General features: G+C 44.0%; 1 protein-coding gene across 2 annotated transcripts in view; it reads right to left on the bottom strand.

The window, feature by feature from the left end:
- Positions 1-12,114, bottom strand: part of LOC129187198 (sodium-driven chloride bicarbonate exchanger-like) — a 39,530-nt gene extending 27,416 nt beyond the window's left edge. The window contains exons 1-8 of one of the 2 annotated variants that reach the window (XM_054786081.1): positions 11,348-12,094; positions 11,011-11,165; positions 10,570-10,691; positions 10,329-10,487; positions 10,137-10,198; positions 5,974-6,064; positions 3,896-4,099; positions 469-510 (exon numbers count right to left, since the gene is read on the bottom strand). In XM_054786081.1, the coding sequence (XP_054642056.1) occupies positions 469-510; positions 3,896-4,099; positions 5,974-6,064; positions 10,137-10,198; positions 10,329-10,487; positions 10,570-10,691; positions 11,011-11,165; positions 11,348-11,994 (1,482 nt within the window). In that variant the 5' untranslated portion in view covers positions 11,995-12,094. Of the gene's footprint in view, positions 1-468; positions 511-3,895; positions 4,100-5,928; positions 7,963-10,136; positions 10,199-10,328; positions 10,488-10,569; positions 10,692-11,010; positions 11,166-11,347 lie in introns of those variants that run through there. The other variant, XM_054786082.1, reaches the window with a different exon arrangement.
- Between the last annotated feature and the right edge of the window lie 6,186 nt (positions 12,115-18,300).

Genomic DNA, 18,300 nt, shown 5'->3' with positions numbered 1-18,300 from the left:
TCTCAGCTGACGGCAGCGACAAGCAACCTGCCATCTCACGTACTTTGTGGCGAGTACTGCAGTTATGCCATTTCTCTGCAGTTTATTGTTGCATTCGCAAGACTACATGAAAGACATTAGACGTGTAGAAGGAATAAATGTTTCTGCTAACATCATATTGGCCACATGCGAACAAGCACCTTCCAACCGTCTATGAAGGCTAGCAATCAACTGGCACAGCCTCATCTCAGCTCTCTGCCGTGTGTTTGATGAGCAAATGTGCAAATTCAACCATTTTTACCTGAGAAAATGTTCAAAATGATTGAAATGGCACAGAAAAAAACATGTAGAATATCCAGTAGTTCAATGGACAAATACGTCTTTATTATGCCGCACCTGCTTCCCCCTGACCACACGTCACTCGTCACTTTCCTTTCTGAGTTTTGAACCTTGAAGTCCTGCAGGGATTATGTAAGGAATTTAACTCACCAAACTTTGGTGTCCAACTGATGAACCAAATGAAGCGTTGACCTAGAAAACAATCAAAAAAGTTGACTATTATTATCACTGTTAAAGTCAACCGAAATTCCCTTTAATGGCACTAATTTTTTGGACGTGTGAGTAACGTGTGCACGTCCCGTTTGACCCTCGGCCCACACCGGAGTTTGCGGAGCGGCAGATGTGGAGCCCCAAGAAGAGGGGATTTTGATTGGCGAGTTTAGCTCCAAAGTCCTGGCAGACGGCTTGTCGCGGAGTACGTCGCCTGCCAGAGAGACAGAAAGCACTGGAGCACTGCCAATATTGTTGTAATTGTCACTTATGCAGTGGTACCCTGGCATGCGAGTGTTTTTCACACACGGGCCGGCTCTCTGCTGATTTTTTGCTTTGACCTGCGAGCTAAAATTTAGGTTACACGCTGCTATTTACCAGCGGGCATAGCTGAGGACACTATCTGGGGGCCTGTGTCAATGTGACCATGGCTGAAGACCAGAATGGATGTAAATAGCATTAGCAGTGCTAGCATTAGCAGCGCGCTACCATCAGAAAAACATACGTACATTGTAGCCATCTCGTTATTTGGGATTTATTGCATAAAACTAAGACAGGAAAAACATCAGAGAATGGTTCGAGAATGGTTGAAGAATTAGCTTCTTTATTTTAGAATGTAACATTCATGTCTACATCAACAAATGGAATCGTCGAATCGTATCAAATCGAATGGCATCGTTTGTTCACTGTATCGAATCGTTCTCTTTTTAAAAGATATGGTTTTTGAATCATGTATCTAGATTAATTAGTTGTGATTAATTATGAGCTCAATCTGGACAAATGTGATTCATTGCGATTAAATATCGTAATCAATTATTCTATACATTGCAAAAGCACACTGTTTGACTGTTATGGGTTCCCACGGCAGATTAAAAGTGTAAATTGTTATTTTTAGATGCCTGTTTGCCTTCTGAGGTCAGGCCGTGACCTCGTGTTTCGGAGCCAAAGCCACACAAGCAGCAGAGCGGCCAAAAAGCCTGTCGCTTAAAACCTTCAGCTAAAAGGAAAAATCTGCTTGGATGTAAACAGCAAATGGCTGATGGCATCAAATCCCCATCAAAATGATCAGCAAACACCAAGAGAGGGTCGGAGGTCATGAAGATGGAAGACATGAAGTTATGAGTCCTTTACACTGCTGGATTTTATATGTTAATGAAGGCCCTCGCTTATATTTACATACTTGTTGCTAGGCGGACTTCATTGGCACACACACGAGGGAAGTTAGCCAAAAACACTTGGCATGTGTTTCACTTCAGGATTGAATCAGTACTCTGTATTAACTAGAAAATCCATATTTGAAAGGGGGAAACAGCGCCATCTGGTGAGGAAGCTACCCTGGTGCAAATACACTAACATCTAATTGGAAATCATAATAATAATAACAAAGAAAAGCGACTTCAACACAAAAAAACAATAATTGATAGAAGGGGTGCAATGAAACGGAATAGCAGCACACAAAATGTGTGTTTACCACCTCCAACATAATGGGAATGCTTTCATCAGATTTGAACACGCAACCACGTTACTTTGGAAGACATCGCAGAGTACAATTCACAGTCCCACATGTCCAAAAGGAGTATTTAATCCTCCATCTGTTGCTGGAAATGTTTTCACTTCCTGTATTCCATATGTGAGGATTTCAATTCATAGAAGAGTGATAAGACAATGTAACAATGTGGTGATGTAATTATTCAGATCTTTCCATAATAACTACAAATCATATCTAATAATCAGACAAACATAAAACAAGTTCAAGACTCTTCTTCCTTGTAATTTTGCAAGCAACTGCTTGTGTTGCTTCATGAAATGGCTCATCTTGGTGCTTTTGACTTCCTCCCTCAGTGCGTCCCATCATGTGATCCCACATGCTGAAATGCTGTGGGGCTTCAGCGTTCTTCTCGCATATACAGGAAGTGTTTCAACTTTCGTTTTTCCCCTCAGATCATATTTCTTCTCTCTTGTCGAAAAGTATTGTATGACGTTTTTGGGCAGCAGGTTATTGTTAGCCTTATGCATTATTTTAGCTTTTTCAAAATCTATTAAATCAGCGAATTTTAATATTTGTGATTTTAGAATTAAGGGATTTGTATATTCTCTCTACGCGTGTTTACCACCTTCTACATAAGTAAATTAAAACACGTTTACCACCTACTACATAAGTAAATTAAAACACGTTTACCACCTTCTACATAAGTAAATAAAGATGCGTGTTTACCACCTTCTACATAAGTAAATAAAAACATGTGTTTACCAACTTCAACATAAGTAAATAAAGATGCGTGTTTACCACCTTCTACATAAGTAAATAAAAACAAATGTTTACCACCTTCTACATAAGTACATAAAAACAAATGGAGACCACCTTCTACATAAGTAAATAAAGATGCGTGTTTACCACCTTCTACATAAGTAAATAAAAACAAATGTTTACCACCTTCTACATAAGTACATAAAAACACGTGTTTACCACCTTCTACATAAGTACATAAAGATGCGTGTTTACCACCTTCTACATAAGTACATAAAAACACGTGTTTACCACCTTTTACATAAGTACATAAAGATGCGCGTTTACCACCTTCTACATAAGTACATAAAAACACGTGTTTACCACCTTCTACATAAGTACATAAAGATGCATGTTTACCACCTTCTACATAAGTACATAAAAACACGTGTTTACCACCTTCTACATAAGTACATAAAAACACGTGTTTACCACCTTCTACATAAGTACATAAAGATGCGTGTTTACCACCTTCTACATAAGTACATAAAGATACGTGTTTACCACCTTCTACATAAGTACATAAAGATGCGTGTTTACCACCTTCTACATAAGTACATAAAGATGCGTGTTTACCACCTTCTACATAAGTACATAAAGATGCATGTTTACCACCTTCTACATAAGTACATAAAGATGCGTGTTTACCACCTTCTACATAAGTACATAAAAACATGTGTTTTCCACCTTCTACATAAGTACATAAAGATGCATGTTTACCACCTTCTACATAAGTACATAAAGATACGTGTTTACCACCTTCTACATAAGTACATAAAGATGCGTGTTTACCACCTTCTACATAAGTACATAAAAACACGTGTTTACCACCTTCTACATAAGTACATAAAGATGCGTGTTTACCACCTTCTACATAAGTACATAAAAACATGTGTTTACCACCTTCTACATAAGTACATAAAGATGCATGTTTACCACCTTCTACATAAGTACATAAAGATACGTGTTTACCACCTTCTACATAAGTACATAAAGATGCGTGTTTACCACCTTCTACATAAGTACATAAAGATGCGTGTTTACCACCTTCTACATAAGTACATAAAGATGCGTGTTTACCGTGTGCAGCAGCGGCTCCATGTGCGCGTCCTGGTCCTGCGTGTCCATCCTGTCGTGTGGTGTCCTGCCGGAGGGAGATGCTGCTTGCTGAGCGTGTCGCTGCAGGCTCTTTAATCCACAGAAAGCGCGAGCAGGAAGCGAGAGAGCGTCCATGCTGGTCACATGGTCATGGCTTGTTGATGAGCAACACGCTGTAAGATTGATCTGTTGACAGTCGGGGTGTCACAAGATCTCGCCAGATTAAAACCTGACAACATTTCTTGATCTCGTCGGCACTAGGCCTGGGATGATAATAAGTAAATAATGATTATTTTGCCATGTGCACGCGTGTCTGTTTTCCATGTCTCTCGCCTCCAAACAGGCAGGAAGAGGGTTCACTCTGTGCGTTGCTTTCAACTCACACAAACACATTTCCAGTATAAAATGTATACCTACTCACCACTAATCAATGATAATGGAAGATGGTGGATGAACACGAGGAAAGGGAGTCACAGTGTAGCCCAGGGGTCACCAACGTGGTGCCCGCGGGCACCAGGTAGCCCCCCACGACCACATGAGATGCCCGCAAGCCTGCTTTTCATTCAGGTTTTCAGTTAATAATGAAAGAACACTAGAAAGAAAAGTATTCTGAAACATACAACAATCTTGAATCTTGAATAAAATGTGAGTTGTGGATACCAGCATTTTGTGAATGTTTTGGTAAAACAAGCATATTTGATCTGTTTGGGTTGAAATAAGGTATGAAAATCATTTCTACAAAAATGAGTAGCTCGTGGCCATTTTTATTTTCTAAAAGTAGCTCTCGCAAGAAAAAACGTTGGTGACTCCTGGTGTAGCCTTTAGCCTGGCTTAGCCAGGCTAGTGCTAGCGGCTAGCAAAGCCATGTCCACATAATCCACACTGTTGTCATTCCAGTAAGAATTTAGCATCTTATATTAACTTGTCTTCACCCTTCTGCAAGTTTAGAGGCCGGATTAGCTGTGGAAGCTAATGCTGACGCAGCCAAACACACTTTCACATCTCACGGCATACAACTATGGTGCGTTCAAGCATGATCAGTCACTCAAACACTCACTTTTGAGGTCCCTGGTGGGGGTTTTTATGACATTGTGATGAATAAACTTCCGTCCTCCCGGACATGATAGCACATAGCCTCTAGCTAGATGAGCCCGCCTCCTGAAAACAGCCACCTTCACTTCACAATTCTTAAATGAAATCCTGGAGCTCTGCCAAACATCTATCAGTCAGTTACAGACATTTTGTTTTTCTTAAGCACATATGCTAAGCTAGCATGATGATAAACTGTAATGTTAGCACTGTAGCGTGGCTAGCTAACGTTGCAACGTTGTATGAGAAATATGGCATCTATTGCAGGTATTTGTCAGAAGTGGGTTGGATAAACAGCTCATTAGCATTAAAGTTACAGCACTAAGTGAGTTTGGCGTCTTTCAAAATGTTGAAAAATATATAAAACATAATTAAACATAATTAGGGCTGTCAAATGATTGCAATTGTTAATCAAATTCATCACAGTTTTCAAATGAATTAATCATGATTAATCACCATTTGCCACTATTTGTGAAATATGTCCAATGCTTGCTGTATTTTATGAAGAGACAGGACACAATGACATATATTTTTATATATTAGCATCTTCAAATGAACTTAAATGTCTGAAAATGTATTTACCTAACATAGCGATATAAGCCATGAATTGTTGCGTTCAAAGACACCACGTAACTTCAGCTGAATTCACGTTTTGATAGTACTGGGATTTCCGAGTATACTTAAATGCTGCAAATTGTACTTCCGCCCTAAGAGTTATGTTAGTGAGAAAAGAATATCCACTTTGTGTTGTTCTTTGTCTTTCTGTTTATTTAGACCACACATGCACGCGTAATAAAGATCTTGTGATTTTCAGAGTGTCCATGAATGCAACTCGCTGAAGTCTCGTGACAATGAGGACGTGTGGTTCCCAGGAAGAGGAGGACTAGAGAGATGTGTTAGTGAGTTATCGATACAAATATGGTGTTGGTATGATGTGTTCAGGGACGTGTGTACTTTGACCCCAGACTGACCTTTATGATGCTGAATGAATGATGCTGAGGCGAGTCTGTGCAGCTACCGCCACCTGCTGGCGGCTTCCGGAAAGCGCACACTATTAATTGCCTGCAAACACACAGAGACAACCTCAGCATGTATCTTTCACATGCTTTCAATTAAAGAACACCGTCATCATAAAACACGAACACAGCAAATAAATCAAGCTAGCATGGACAAAAAGTATCACATCACTTTTAGGCGCCGCGTGTCATCAAAATATGTCTTATGATGATGATGATGATGCATTCAGGAAACCAAATACAATCATGTGCAAAAATATCCTACATAACCTGATAATACCACGATTTATTCTCTTCCTATGACATGACAACAATAACATACAGCCATTATAAAAGTACACCTTACATCCTGTACATACATTTGTTTTCATGTTTTACCACCTATCGTCAACGTAGCCGTGACGTCATATACATTTGGTAGTCTACAATTTGGATAAAAGTACAAAATACATCCTCCCTCAACGGCTATGCTACACAAAAAACATTTCATGTACATATGAATATTTATATCCTGTAGATAAATATGTCACTATCACAGATGTCCTCATTTCAACACCACAGCAATAGAAATAACATTTCTATTTACACCAGATAGATGGATGAATGGATGAATGGATGGATGGGTTGATAGATAGATAGATAGAGAGAGAGAGAGAGAGAGAGAGAGAGAGAGAGAGAGAGATAGATAGATAGATAGATAGATAGATAGATAGATAGATAGATAGATAGATAGATAGATAGATAGATAGATAGATAGATAGATAGATAGATAGATAGATAGATAGATGGATGGATGGATGGATGGATGGATGGGTGGATGGGTGGATGGATGTGTGGATGGATGGATGGATGGATGGATGGATGGGTGGATGGATGGGTTGATAGATAGATAGAGAGAGAGAGAGAGAGAGAGAGAGAGAGAGAGAGAGAGAGAGAGAGAGAGAGATAGATAGATAGATAGATAGATAGATAGATAGATAGATAGATAGATAGATGGATGGATGGATGGATGGATGGATGGATGGGTGGATGGGTGGATGGATGTGTGGATGGATGGATGGATGGATGGATGGATGGGTGGATGGGTGGATAGATGGAAACTAGATACAAGTGTAGATTTAGCTGGCATAGAAGCTGTAGTAGCCAATGTCCTTGCCGCAGGTCTTGTCCGCCTCCCTGGGTGCCGACAAGAGGTCGGCCTTGAGCGGAACCAAAGCGTCCGAGGCCGGGGTGGAGGAGGGAGGGGACAGCCTCCTCCGTTTGACGGCCTCAAAGATGCCCGAGTCGCCGGAGTCGATGGACTTTATAGACGACGGCGTCTCGATCCAGCCCGACTCGGACGTGACGTCCTTGGCCTTGGCCTCCTCCGAGCCGACGGGAGACCTCTGAGCCGGCATGGAGTCTCCCTCCTCCGCCAGGCAGTTGCTTCTGGTGCCGATGGAGTTGGCGGCCCAGCAGGGGAACACCGAGCTGGCTTTGTACTGTGGCGGGGTGCGTCCCCCCCACCCGGAAGGGTCCGAGTAGTAGCCGAGGGTTGCCCGGTTGGAGCAGCCCGCCGCGGGCAAGGGGAGGGCCTTCACTCCGGCCGCGGCGTAGGACAGCAAGGTGGCCGCGTTGCCCGCAAAATCGGCGGCCTCGTACGCCGAGGCGGCGAAGTCCAGTCGGTTGTTGGCAGGGGAGACGAACCATCGCTGCGGGGGGGTGCCCATCGGGGGCTCGTCGCTCTGCTGCGGGGACAGCAAGCTGTTGCCGAGGGGGACGCTGCGCTCCGTGCCAGCGGCCGTGCCAACGCCAGCATGGAAGCGGGATTTGGCGTAAGTGCTGACAAATTGCTCCTGCAGGAAGGGGCCGTGCATGGCGTATCTGGGCCCCGCCAAGATCTGGGAGCGGGGCGAGTCACCCGGGGATGGAGTCAGGCGGTCGATGTCGCAGCCTGTGTACACGCTGCAAACACGCACACGCACAGGACACTTCATTAGGTACACCCCGCCGTTTGCACAATACTGATCACGAGCACAACATAACACGCCCACCTGATCACAGTTGATCACAACATAACACACCCACGGTCACTTGATTAGGTACACCACACGGTCACAAAGCCGCCCGGGAGCCAGCTCATTTTTGGTTGTAAAATGAAGTGAGCTGGTTATGTATGGAATATATTATGATATATTATTACACACTTATGACACCAATTAGTTGTACCACTTAGAACACAAACACAGCATGGCCACACAGCATATAACATTTTTACTGAATATACAGTATATTCTACTACAGTATATTATAGTATCTTTAGTGTGGAGAATGCCCCCCCCCCCACGTGTAAATGTTTCACTTGGTATGTGTGTAAAACGTGTGTGTTTTATTTGAATGAACAATGAAGTGATTGTTGGCCTGACCAACATAGATTGTTATTTGAACAAAAAAAGCCAATAGTCAAAGATCGTCTATACGACAGCAGTGTCACGAGCAATGGATGATGCATTTTACACTCCTAGATTGTTCACCCCACACGTGTTGCATTGCATATGTATGATATATAATATGGAATAGAACTGCCAGAATGAAGAAAAAGCAGTCAATTTAGCAGCGATGATGTGTTTCAGCTCCTTATTATGGTCACTTTATTAGGTACACCCCATCCATATCTTCACCAAATATGAAATATGAAGCTGTACTCAGACGTTCCTGAGAAGATCGCGTTTCAACAAAGACGTTTTTGCTTTTATCACCCGTCGAGATTGTTCGTCCTTCAAAGCTCCTGCTTCTGTATTTTCATGACACGTGCACAATAATACGGCGATACAAAAATATTTGCATTTTTGCATTTTTCCGCATCACTTTTTTTCAACAAAGCTAAGCAATGATGTATTATTAAGAACATAATACGTGCAGGTCCTCGCCTTATTAAATTAACGCGTCACTTTATTAGGTACAACTGCACACTGTTACACCGAGACATTTTATTCCTAATAAAATACACAATATAGAATAATATCATATATAATAATACTGGCATTTTATTCCTAATAAAATACACAATATAGTATAATATCATATATAATAATACTGGCATTTTACTCCTAATAAAATACACAATATAGTATAATATCATATATAATAATACTGGCATTTTACTCCTAATAAAATACACAATATAGTATAATATCATATATAATAATACTGGCATTTTACTCCTAATAAAATACACAATATAGTATAATATCATATATAATAATACTGGCATTTTACTCCTAATAAAATACACAATATAGTATAATATCATATATAATAATACTGGCATTTTACTCCTAATAAAATACACAATATAGTATAATATCATATATAATAATACTGGCATATTAGTCTTAATAGTGTATTATTAGGCCATTTCATTAGGTACACCTGTACAATATAACATCATATAATATAATGCAATATGGTTATAATATAATAGTATAGAAAACAATACAATATAATGCTGATACAATTTAGCTGACACTTGTAGAGGGTATATGAGTTACCATAAAGCGTTTGTTATTATTGTTTGCTGTGGTGTCCAGTTGCGTTGCATCATACTGACACGTGCCTGATATTTTGCCCCTCTCGTGCAGCTAAATATGTGAACAGGTGCAGTATATAATGCATTGTACGTTTATATTTATTATATATATAACAGAAAATAGATTTATATCACCACCGCAAATGATCACACTAAACATTATTGTTATTATTATTATTATTAATATTATTATTATTATTATTATTATTAGGATTAAGAGCAACTTTTTGATTGTGCAGGAAATAAAAGCCAGTCTAAATCTTTTTGCATTTTCATATCCATGCCTTTGTTGTTGTTTTTCATTTGACACATAAAAGTATGTAGAAATAATGTAAATATGTCGTCATCTTCATCATCATTAGGATTTACGGTCATGATCGCAACATTGCTACTTTCATTTCATTTTAAAAATTAAGTGTTTTTAAGCTATAATTTGGTTGATCTTATTTATTCAGAAAATAAGTAATCATCGACAGAAATGATAGTATTGATTATTATTATTATTATTATTAGTATTATTATTATTATTATTATTACATGCAATACTCACGTGTCATAGTTGTCCCGAAATCCTTTTGCAAAGGGGTTGTGATCAATTTTCAGCTGAGTAATCTGCAGCGGGAGAAAAGTGCACGTTTTGATTGAATCGTAAATGATTTTCATATTCAGATGCAAGCAGGCCCCCCTAGATGCTTATCTATTTTGGGGGGTGGCTCTGTCTTGTAGGTGGTCCGGTACTCACATCGGTGTTCTGGTAGGCGGTGACGGCGATGAACTGGGTCTCCGTGAAGGTGAAAGTCTGGACTCTGCCCGGCTGGCTGCTGTCCTCCGTCCCGTCCTCGTTGACTTCCAGCACGTGGAGCCTGGGCTGGTACTTGTGGAGGGATTGCAGGACCACCATCTGGACATGGAATCACATCCAATGAAATGCGCCTGCAGGCTTCGCAAGGTGCGTTTGACCAATAAAAGATGGGATGTGTTACCTGTCCCGTGTTGTTGGAGGCACCTTTATTGTTTGTCAGCTTGAGTTTGCCAAAAGAGATCTCCTGTCGCATCCAGTGAGCTCCTGTGTTCGGCGAGTCCGGGTGCATGTAAACTCGATTTCCTGGATGAGAAGATTGATGAAAAAAAGAGGCATTCAAATAATAATTACGAGCACGTGCAAGAGTTGCAGTTTTTGCAAATATTTGAATGCAACGACACGTGCGTTATTCTGGCTGATTTCCTAGCGGGCGTGCAATCACAATATACAACAATATTGTTCGAACAACATCTTTAAAATGCGCGTGCCTGTTTTCTTTGGTTTGTTGTTTTATGATAGATCTGCAATATCGCTAATAAGCTACCTCGTGAGAATGAATGCAATATTTAAAAACGCATTTGTCCTCTCGAAATCGCGCTTATTTAAAACGATGTAATTTTACCTATGACGTTGGTGTCGGCCTTTCCGCAGGGCACCCACTTGCCTCCTTGGAACCTCCAGTGGTTGGGGTCGGCCAGGATCACGTCCACGAAGATGTTGTAGTGAGCGGTGGGGTCCAGGCCCGAAATGTTGAAGCTTAAAAACGGGAACATTCGCCTGAGGAAAAGAAAATGATGACATTCACAGCTGCTTTTTCAACGGAAAACACTTATTATATTTGTTATTACATGGTTATTAACATGGATATTTCTATTTGTATTCATATAATTGTTGTGTTATTTAACGAAATAGAATTGCTATGAGTGTCTCTACATCTCCTTTGTAATTTAAGGACGTACCTTCCTTGCTTGGTGATGATCATCTCCGTCTGGTGTCTGTGGAACTTGAGCCAGAGGGCCCTGTTGCACAGATACACCTGCGCCTTACCGGGAGCCAGGCCGGCAGCCTGGGCCGGGGAGAACTGGTAGAAAGCGCCGCCTTGGTACGTGTGTCCGTACTGCTGAGCGTACGGGTAGCCGGCGGCCGGCGGGTAAGCTTGGGGCGACGAGTTGCTCAGCAGGCTGTTGTAGGCTCCGTTGCCGAGGACCGGGTGGTGGGCCACGTAGCGGCCGGGACTCCCGATGGAGAAGGCGGGGTGGGCGGCGCCGTGCTGGCTCGGGTAGGGGAACATCGCACCGGGCGCCGCGGAGGCTGAGACGGAGTGCGGCGGCTGCGTGGACGAGGAGAAGCTGCACCTGTCCCCCGCTGCTCCATGGAGGGTGTGACGGGCGTCAGAGTCTCCGAGTTTGCCCCCGTGCGCGTCCTTGGAGTCGGGGAAAGTGTCTGCCTCCGACTGATTCGTCATCTCCCTGGGGCTTTTTTTCAGGGGTGAACTTCTCTCCAGGTTGTCAGCTATGATGGGATGCAAGGAAAGCTCTGCTCCATCACTGCTCACGTTCATACATTTCCTGGAGGGGTCACTCTGAGGCGAGATCTCCACTTGCATAGCTCAACCTAAACCTCTGATGGCTTTTTTTTTTTTTGCACACGTCTCCCACAATGCAACGCAGCCAAAAGTATGATTCCAAGCTGCAAATGAAGCAATTGACACCACCTTGCAAGCACGAGCTCTCCTCTCCATCGCAGCCTCTAATGAAACAAGCACTGTGATTGGCTGAGCCTGCCTTGTCGTTTCATTAGGAAGTCTAAAAATGTCTTCTCATATGAGCCCAACATTAAAAAAAGCTTCTTTTCTGCTGCTCTTTGCCGATTTAGCCACGTTATTTACCTATTTATGCGCCATGAGTGCCAAAGTGTGTCTGTGGAAGGCATCAGGATTTATTATTCACACACAAAAATGACAGTCCATGACAGGCAGTGCATCCCATGCCTTCAAATGTTTGCCATATAGCGTGAAATCATGGTGTCCCACTGAAGGAAGATGTGTTTATGACTCCCAAGGCTGCTTAATATTTCATTAAGTTAGGAGCCCGGCTCTGATATCAGGCTTGTTGAAGAAAAACACCTGAATGCTTCATATCGGCCACAAAAACAGATCATATACAGTGGTTTGCCCCCTTCTTGATTTCTTATTTTTTTGCATGTTTGTGACACTTCAATGTTTCAGATCATCAAACAAATGTAAATATTAGTCAATGACAACACAACTCAACACTTTATGCACTTTTTAAATGAAACCTTTAATTATTAAGGGAGAAAAAAATCCAGAGCTATGTGGCCTTGTGTGATTAATTGAGATCTATCAGTGTGGAAAAGGTTATAAAGCCATTTCTAAAGCTTTGGGACTCCAGCCAACCACAGTGAGAGCCATTATCCACAATTGGCCAAAACATGGAACAGTGGTGAACCTTCCCAGGAGTGGCCGGGCAACCAAAATGACCCCAAGAGTGCAGCCACGACTGCAGCCGAGAGGTCACAAAAGACCCCACAACAACATCCAAAGAACTGCAGGCCTCACTTGCCTCAGTTCAGGTCAGTGTTCATGACTCCACCATAAGAAAGACACTGGGCAAAAACGGCCTGCATGGCAGAGTTCCAAGACCAAAACCACTGCTGAACAAAAACAACATTAAGGCTTATCTCAATTTTGCCAAGACCAAGACCTTTGGGAAAATACGCAAAAGTTGAACTTTTTGGAATTGTGCGTCCCATTACATCTGGCGGAATTTCAGAAAAAGAACATCATAGCAACAGTAAAATATGGTGGTGGTAGTGTGATGGTCTTCAGGACCTGGAAGACTTGCTGTGATCAATGGAAGCATGAACTCTGCTGAAGGAGAACGTCCGGCCATCTGTTGGTGACCTCAAGCTGAAAGCAACTTGGGTTCTGCAGCAGGACATTGGGCCTCATTCACGAACATCTTAAAAGTCTTCTTAAGAAGTGTACTTAAGAAGGCGCGGGTTGGAAACTGCGCCACATTCACGACACGTTCTTAAGTAGGGATAATCGTTCGCACCGGTGTTCTTAGGTTGATGAATGCCAACTGGGATGCCCGTGCATGTGAGCCCTAATTTGCATAGGTCACCGCCTATTATTTCCTATACAAGGTCAAAAATGTGCCGTGCGCAACGGGCAGCTGGAGGCGGAGATGGCAACGCGCAAGGGCAAGACTGAGAAGCAGCTGGACAACAAACGAAAGAAAAACTTCAATTCTACTGAAATAGAGGTGCTTTTACAAGGAGTGAGCGAACACAAGACCACCTTATTTTCACGTGTATCCACCGGTCATCAGGCCATCCAAAAAGAGTCGGCATGGAGCACCATTGCAGGAAACATAAATGCCGTTTCCACGGAGAAACGCACCACTGCAGAGGTTAAAAAGAAGTGTTTTGACTTAAAATAGACTCAAGAAAAAGATTGGACTGCACCAGAGGGATCTGGAGGAAACGGGAAGTGGGCCATCAATCAGAAACCAAACCATTTTGGAAACTCTAGAAAATATTTACACAATCATGATGGAAAAATAAAGTCAAAATACATAGTTTGTGTGTGGCAATGTATTTTTTCTGTGGTTACATTTGATTAGACGCTGCCTAATTAATACAGCAGCCCCGTGCTCTGGCTCAAGACGTGGCTGGGGGCGCATGTCGTTATCTGGGGGGGGGTGCTCCGTGCGCAATAGACACACCACGTTTCATTGCGATGTTATTCTGATGATCCTGCACACCTGCAAGAACAGAGAGGGAAGCCTGAAGCCTGAAGCGGGACATCAAATATTGGTGGCTTTCAGCAAATAAATCTAATGGTCCCTTTACATTCTCTCTCTGCGCAGCGCACGTCCAGCCAGCCTTTTTTTTTTGATGAATTGGGATTTGAATATATATTTATCGATGGAGTATATTTTAGTTGTTTTGATGATAAATAATTGTTGGGATATTTTATTTGCACTACATTTTTTGAGATCAGGTTGCAAAATCCATCACGAGGGCGATTGCGCATTGAAAGTGCAAGCTTTGCTTGTGCGTAAGAGTCCTCCTGAGCGTTCGTAGAATTTGTTCTTAGATCTAAGAACTGGGAGTTAAGAACACGTTTCGTGAATGCCAAAAATCTTCATAAGAAGACTTTAAGAACACATTTGTGCGTAAGAACGTTTCGTGAATGAGGCCCAATGATCCAAAACACACCAGCAAGTCCATGTTATCACGAAGGTACGTGTCACTACACGCTCACAGCATGGATAGAACGCCACTAAACCTTGTTGGAGCTTTTTCTAGAGGGCTTTATGGTTGAAATAGGTGGATCCCGTTACATTGCATTGTTGGCTCCCTCGTGCTAGCAGTTTTTGAACATTTACAAGGCACAGAAAGGATGTTTCACATAAGGATTGTGGATGGTGGGCAAATTTCCAACATTATTTTGGACTGAATGAGAACATTTGATTTGGTCAACATAGAAAATAAGCCTGACAGTGTCGAAGCAAGACAACGACACCCCCCAAAGCTACAAAACCAATAATAAACATGGTGTTCAGTGAATTTGTATTTCTCAGGCAGATGTCTGTGAGCGTCCAAGCAGGTGTGTAATATTCCTGTGGATGGTACTACATGCATATCAGCCCATCTCTTGGACATGATGGCTGCTGAAGCGTAATACAAGTAGTACTGATTCCCAAACGGAGGGGAGAAGAGCTAAGATGAGTGTGAGATGAGTTGAAGTCTCACGGTCAGTGCAGAGGGAGCAGATCAGCTACCTTGCAGCATTGCACAGCGAACACCTTTCTTGCCGGCCTAACAAGCTTATTACCGGGCTAACACATGGGGGGGTATGATTTTATACGGACTGCAGGGCCCCTTCTTATATGCCATTTTCATGCTCATTTGTTAGCTAGCAGTCATTGCAGCCCATGAGGTGTTAACCACGTTGAGGGAGGATTAAATGGGATTATTCCGTGGGAAAAGGTGGCAGCTGGATGTTGACAGGAGTGGGAAGTCTTAATAAACACCACTATTGGTTTACAAGAGGGATGCACTTCCTTGTTTTTCTTTTTACAATCCTCACTGATGGGTTTTCACTTCGTAAAGTCCAATAAAAACAGAAGTTTAATCAGCACGCACAACATTTTCTCTGAAAACATCAGGAGCCCTTATTTCACCTGGTGGAGGGGGGCGTCTATCTATCTATCTGTTATGTCCACCGCTTAAACGTCACTTTGGAGATGTCAGATGACATCAGTCAGCTGACATGAAGCTCCCCTCCTGATTCGCTCTTGCTCCCCCGCGGCAAAGATGAAGTGGTGAACGGACGTCTCAAACTAGACACAGAGATGCAACTTTCATCTTTCTGGCTGTGATTATGGATACACTTCAGTAAGTGACGGTCAGATGTCTATATCTACAAGGTCAGGCAAAATGATGTGACACATTTGTAGGTTAAATAAAAGGCAAATCAAGTAAAGAAACAAAAAAGTGTTTTTATTTTGGAAAAGTACATATAATGCCATTATTTTCATGTAATGCCATTTTGCTTTGTTTATTTAAAATGCCATTGTTTTTGGTTTCTTTTTCAGTTGCTGCCATGAATTGGACTGGTGAGCATCGCGCTTTCATTGTGGAAACGTTGATCAAACAAAGGAATCTGTAACTGCAACACAACGAGCGTTCCGTTTGCACTTCAATCCTGGCAGACGTGTGTTGCGCGGCGTGCGCAGGAAAGCAGTTTGTAATGGATCCCAAGATGCAGAAGACAAAAGAGGTTGGAGGACAGGCTTTAATAGTCTCTGTTACCGGTCAGAACAAAAAACAACGGTGCAATAAGAAAACTCAAAAGGGCACCGCGACAAAAAGAGAGAAACTGTACCAGGCTGGAAGGAGCTACGGGACATGTAGCAGGACTGCTCCGGAGAAGGACTTGGAAGCGTGGTGTAGCCTAGTGATCCGGAGGAATAGCTGAGTGCCGGAAACAGCAACAGGTGAGTATAAGTAGGTTAGTTAATGATGAGCAGCTGCAGCACATCCCGCAGCTCCGCCCCAGGCAGGAGGGACCAGGGTCTGAATGCAAAACATCAGCCTGAGTAAATGCACCAAAACAGTGACAGTCAACAATGACCCAAACATACCAGTATAGTCACAGCAAGGTGTGACAGTATTCCCCCCCTCCGTCAATGGACGCCCCCTGGCGGACTACCGGGCTTGTTAGGGAACCTGCGATAGAAGTCAGAAATAAGTGTTTTGTCAAGAATGAGCGACCGGGAAATCCATGACCGGTCCTCTGGACCGTAACCCTCCCAGTCGATCAGAAACTGCACACCCCTGCCCCGCCTCCTGGCATCCAGGATGGTCTTCACTGAGTAAGCCGGATGGCCCTCTATCTGTTGCGCGGGAGGAGGGGGCGCAGGTGGGGGATTCAAGGCGGAGGACGCCACCGGCTTAAGGCGGGAGACGTGAAACACTGGGTGGCACTTGAGGGATGCTGGCAGTTTAAGGCGTGCTGTGACGGGGTTGATCATCCGCTCCACTTCGTAGGGCCCGATGAATCTTGGGGCCAGTTTCTTTGACTCCCCCCCCAGGGTGATCTCCTGGGCAGATAGCCAAACCCTCTGACCGGACTTGTAGTTTGGGGCTGGTTTACGACGGCGGTTAGCCAGTCTTTGGTTGCGTCTGGCGGTGCGTAGTAGTGCGTCCCTAGTGTTGCGCCAGACGCGGTGGGCGCGGCGGAGGAACGCTGCCACTGAGGGGGTTGTACAGCCCGCCTCCTGGGATGGAAAAAGTGGGGGTTGATAGCCGTGGACAACATGGAAAGGGGAAAGGCCTGTGGAGGAACAGACGAGTGTATTATGTGCATATTCGACCCATGGAAGGTAGCTGGACCAGGAAGACGGGCGCTGGTGACACACGCACCTCAGTGCCGCCCCCAAATCTTGGTTGGCCCGTTCCGACTGTCCATTCGACTGGGGGTGATGGCCGGATGATAAACTGGCTGTGGCGCCCAGCGACTTGCAGAAGGCTTTCCAGGTAGCTGACGAGAATTGTGGGCCTCTATCGGAGACCACGTCCTGGGGGATCCCGTGAAGGCGAACCACGTGTTGGACCAACAACTTGGCGGTCTCCAATGAGGAGGGAAGCTTACGGAGGGGGATAAAGTGCGTCCATTTGGAAAACCTGTCCACTATCGTCAGAATGACTGTGAATCCTCTGGAAGAAGGTAAGCCAGTGACGAAGTCTACTGCAACATGAGTCCATGGTCGGGAGGGAATGGGGAGGGGTTGGAGCAATCCCGCAGGGGCCTGATGAGAGGGCTTGCTCCTGGCACAACTGGTACAGGCCGCAACGAAGCTTCGTGTGTCCGCTTGAAAGGTCGGCCACCAGAAACGCTGGGCCAGAAGGAAGGCCGTCCGCTTGGCTCCCGGATGACAGGCAATCTTGGAGGCGTGGGCCCACATCAGCACCTCGGAACGAAGCGCCGCCGGCACAAACAGTCGGTTGGGAGGGCAACCTGCTGGGGGAGGGGAACCCTTGCAAGCCTCTGCGACGCGTCTTTCTACCTCCCATCGGAGGGCCCCCAGGATCCGGGACTGGGGGAGGATGGTCTCCGGAGAGGAGTCCTCTACGGCGGGCGCAAACATCCTCGATAGTGCATCGGGCTTCCCGTTGCGTGACCCTGGGCGAAAGGTGATGCAGAAGTTGAATCTGGTTAAGAAGAGTGCCCACCGTGCCTGTCGGGGGTTCAAGCGGTGGGCAGCGCGGATGTAGGCCAGGTTCTGGTGGTCCGTGTAGATGGTGAATGGCTGCGTAGCGCCCTCCAGCCAATGTCTCCATTCCTGAAGGGCTAGTATCACCGCCAGGAGCTCCCGGT

The sequence above is a fragment of the Dunckerocampus dactyliophorus genome, chromosome 9, assembly GCF_027744805.1.
Source record: "Dunckerocampus dactyliophorus isolate RoL2022-P2 chromosome 9, RoL_Ddac_1.1, whole genome shotgun sequence".
Taxonomy (NCBI): Eukaryota; Metazoa; Chordata; class Actinopteri; order Syngnathiformes; family Syngnathidae; genus Dunckerocampus; species Dunckerocampus dactyliophorus.
This window is presented reverse-complemented; position numbering and strand designations above follow the sequence as displayed.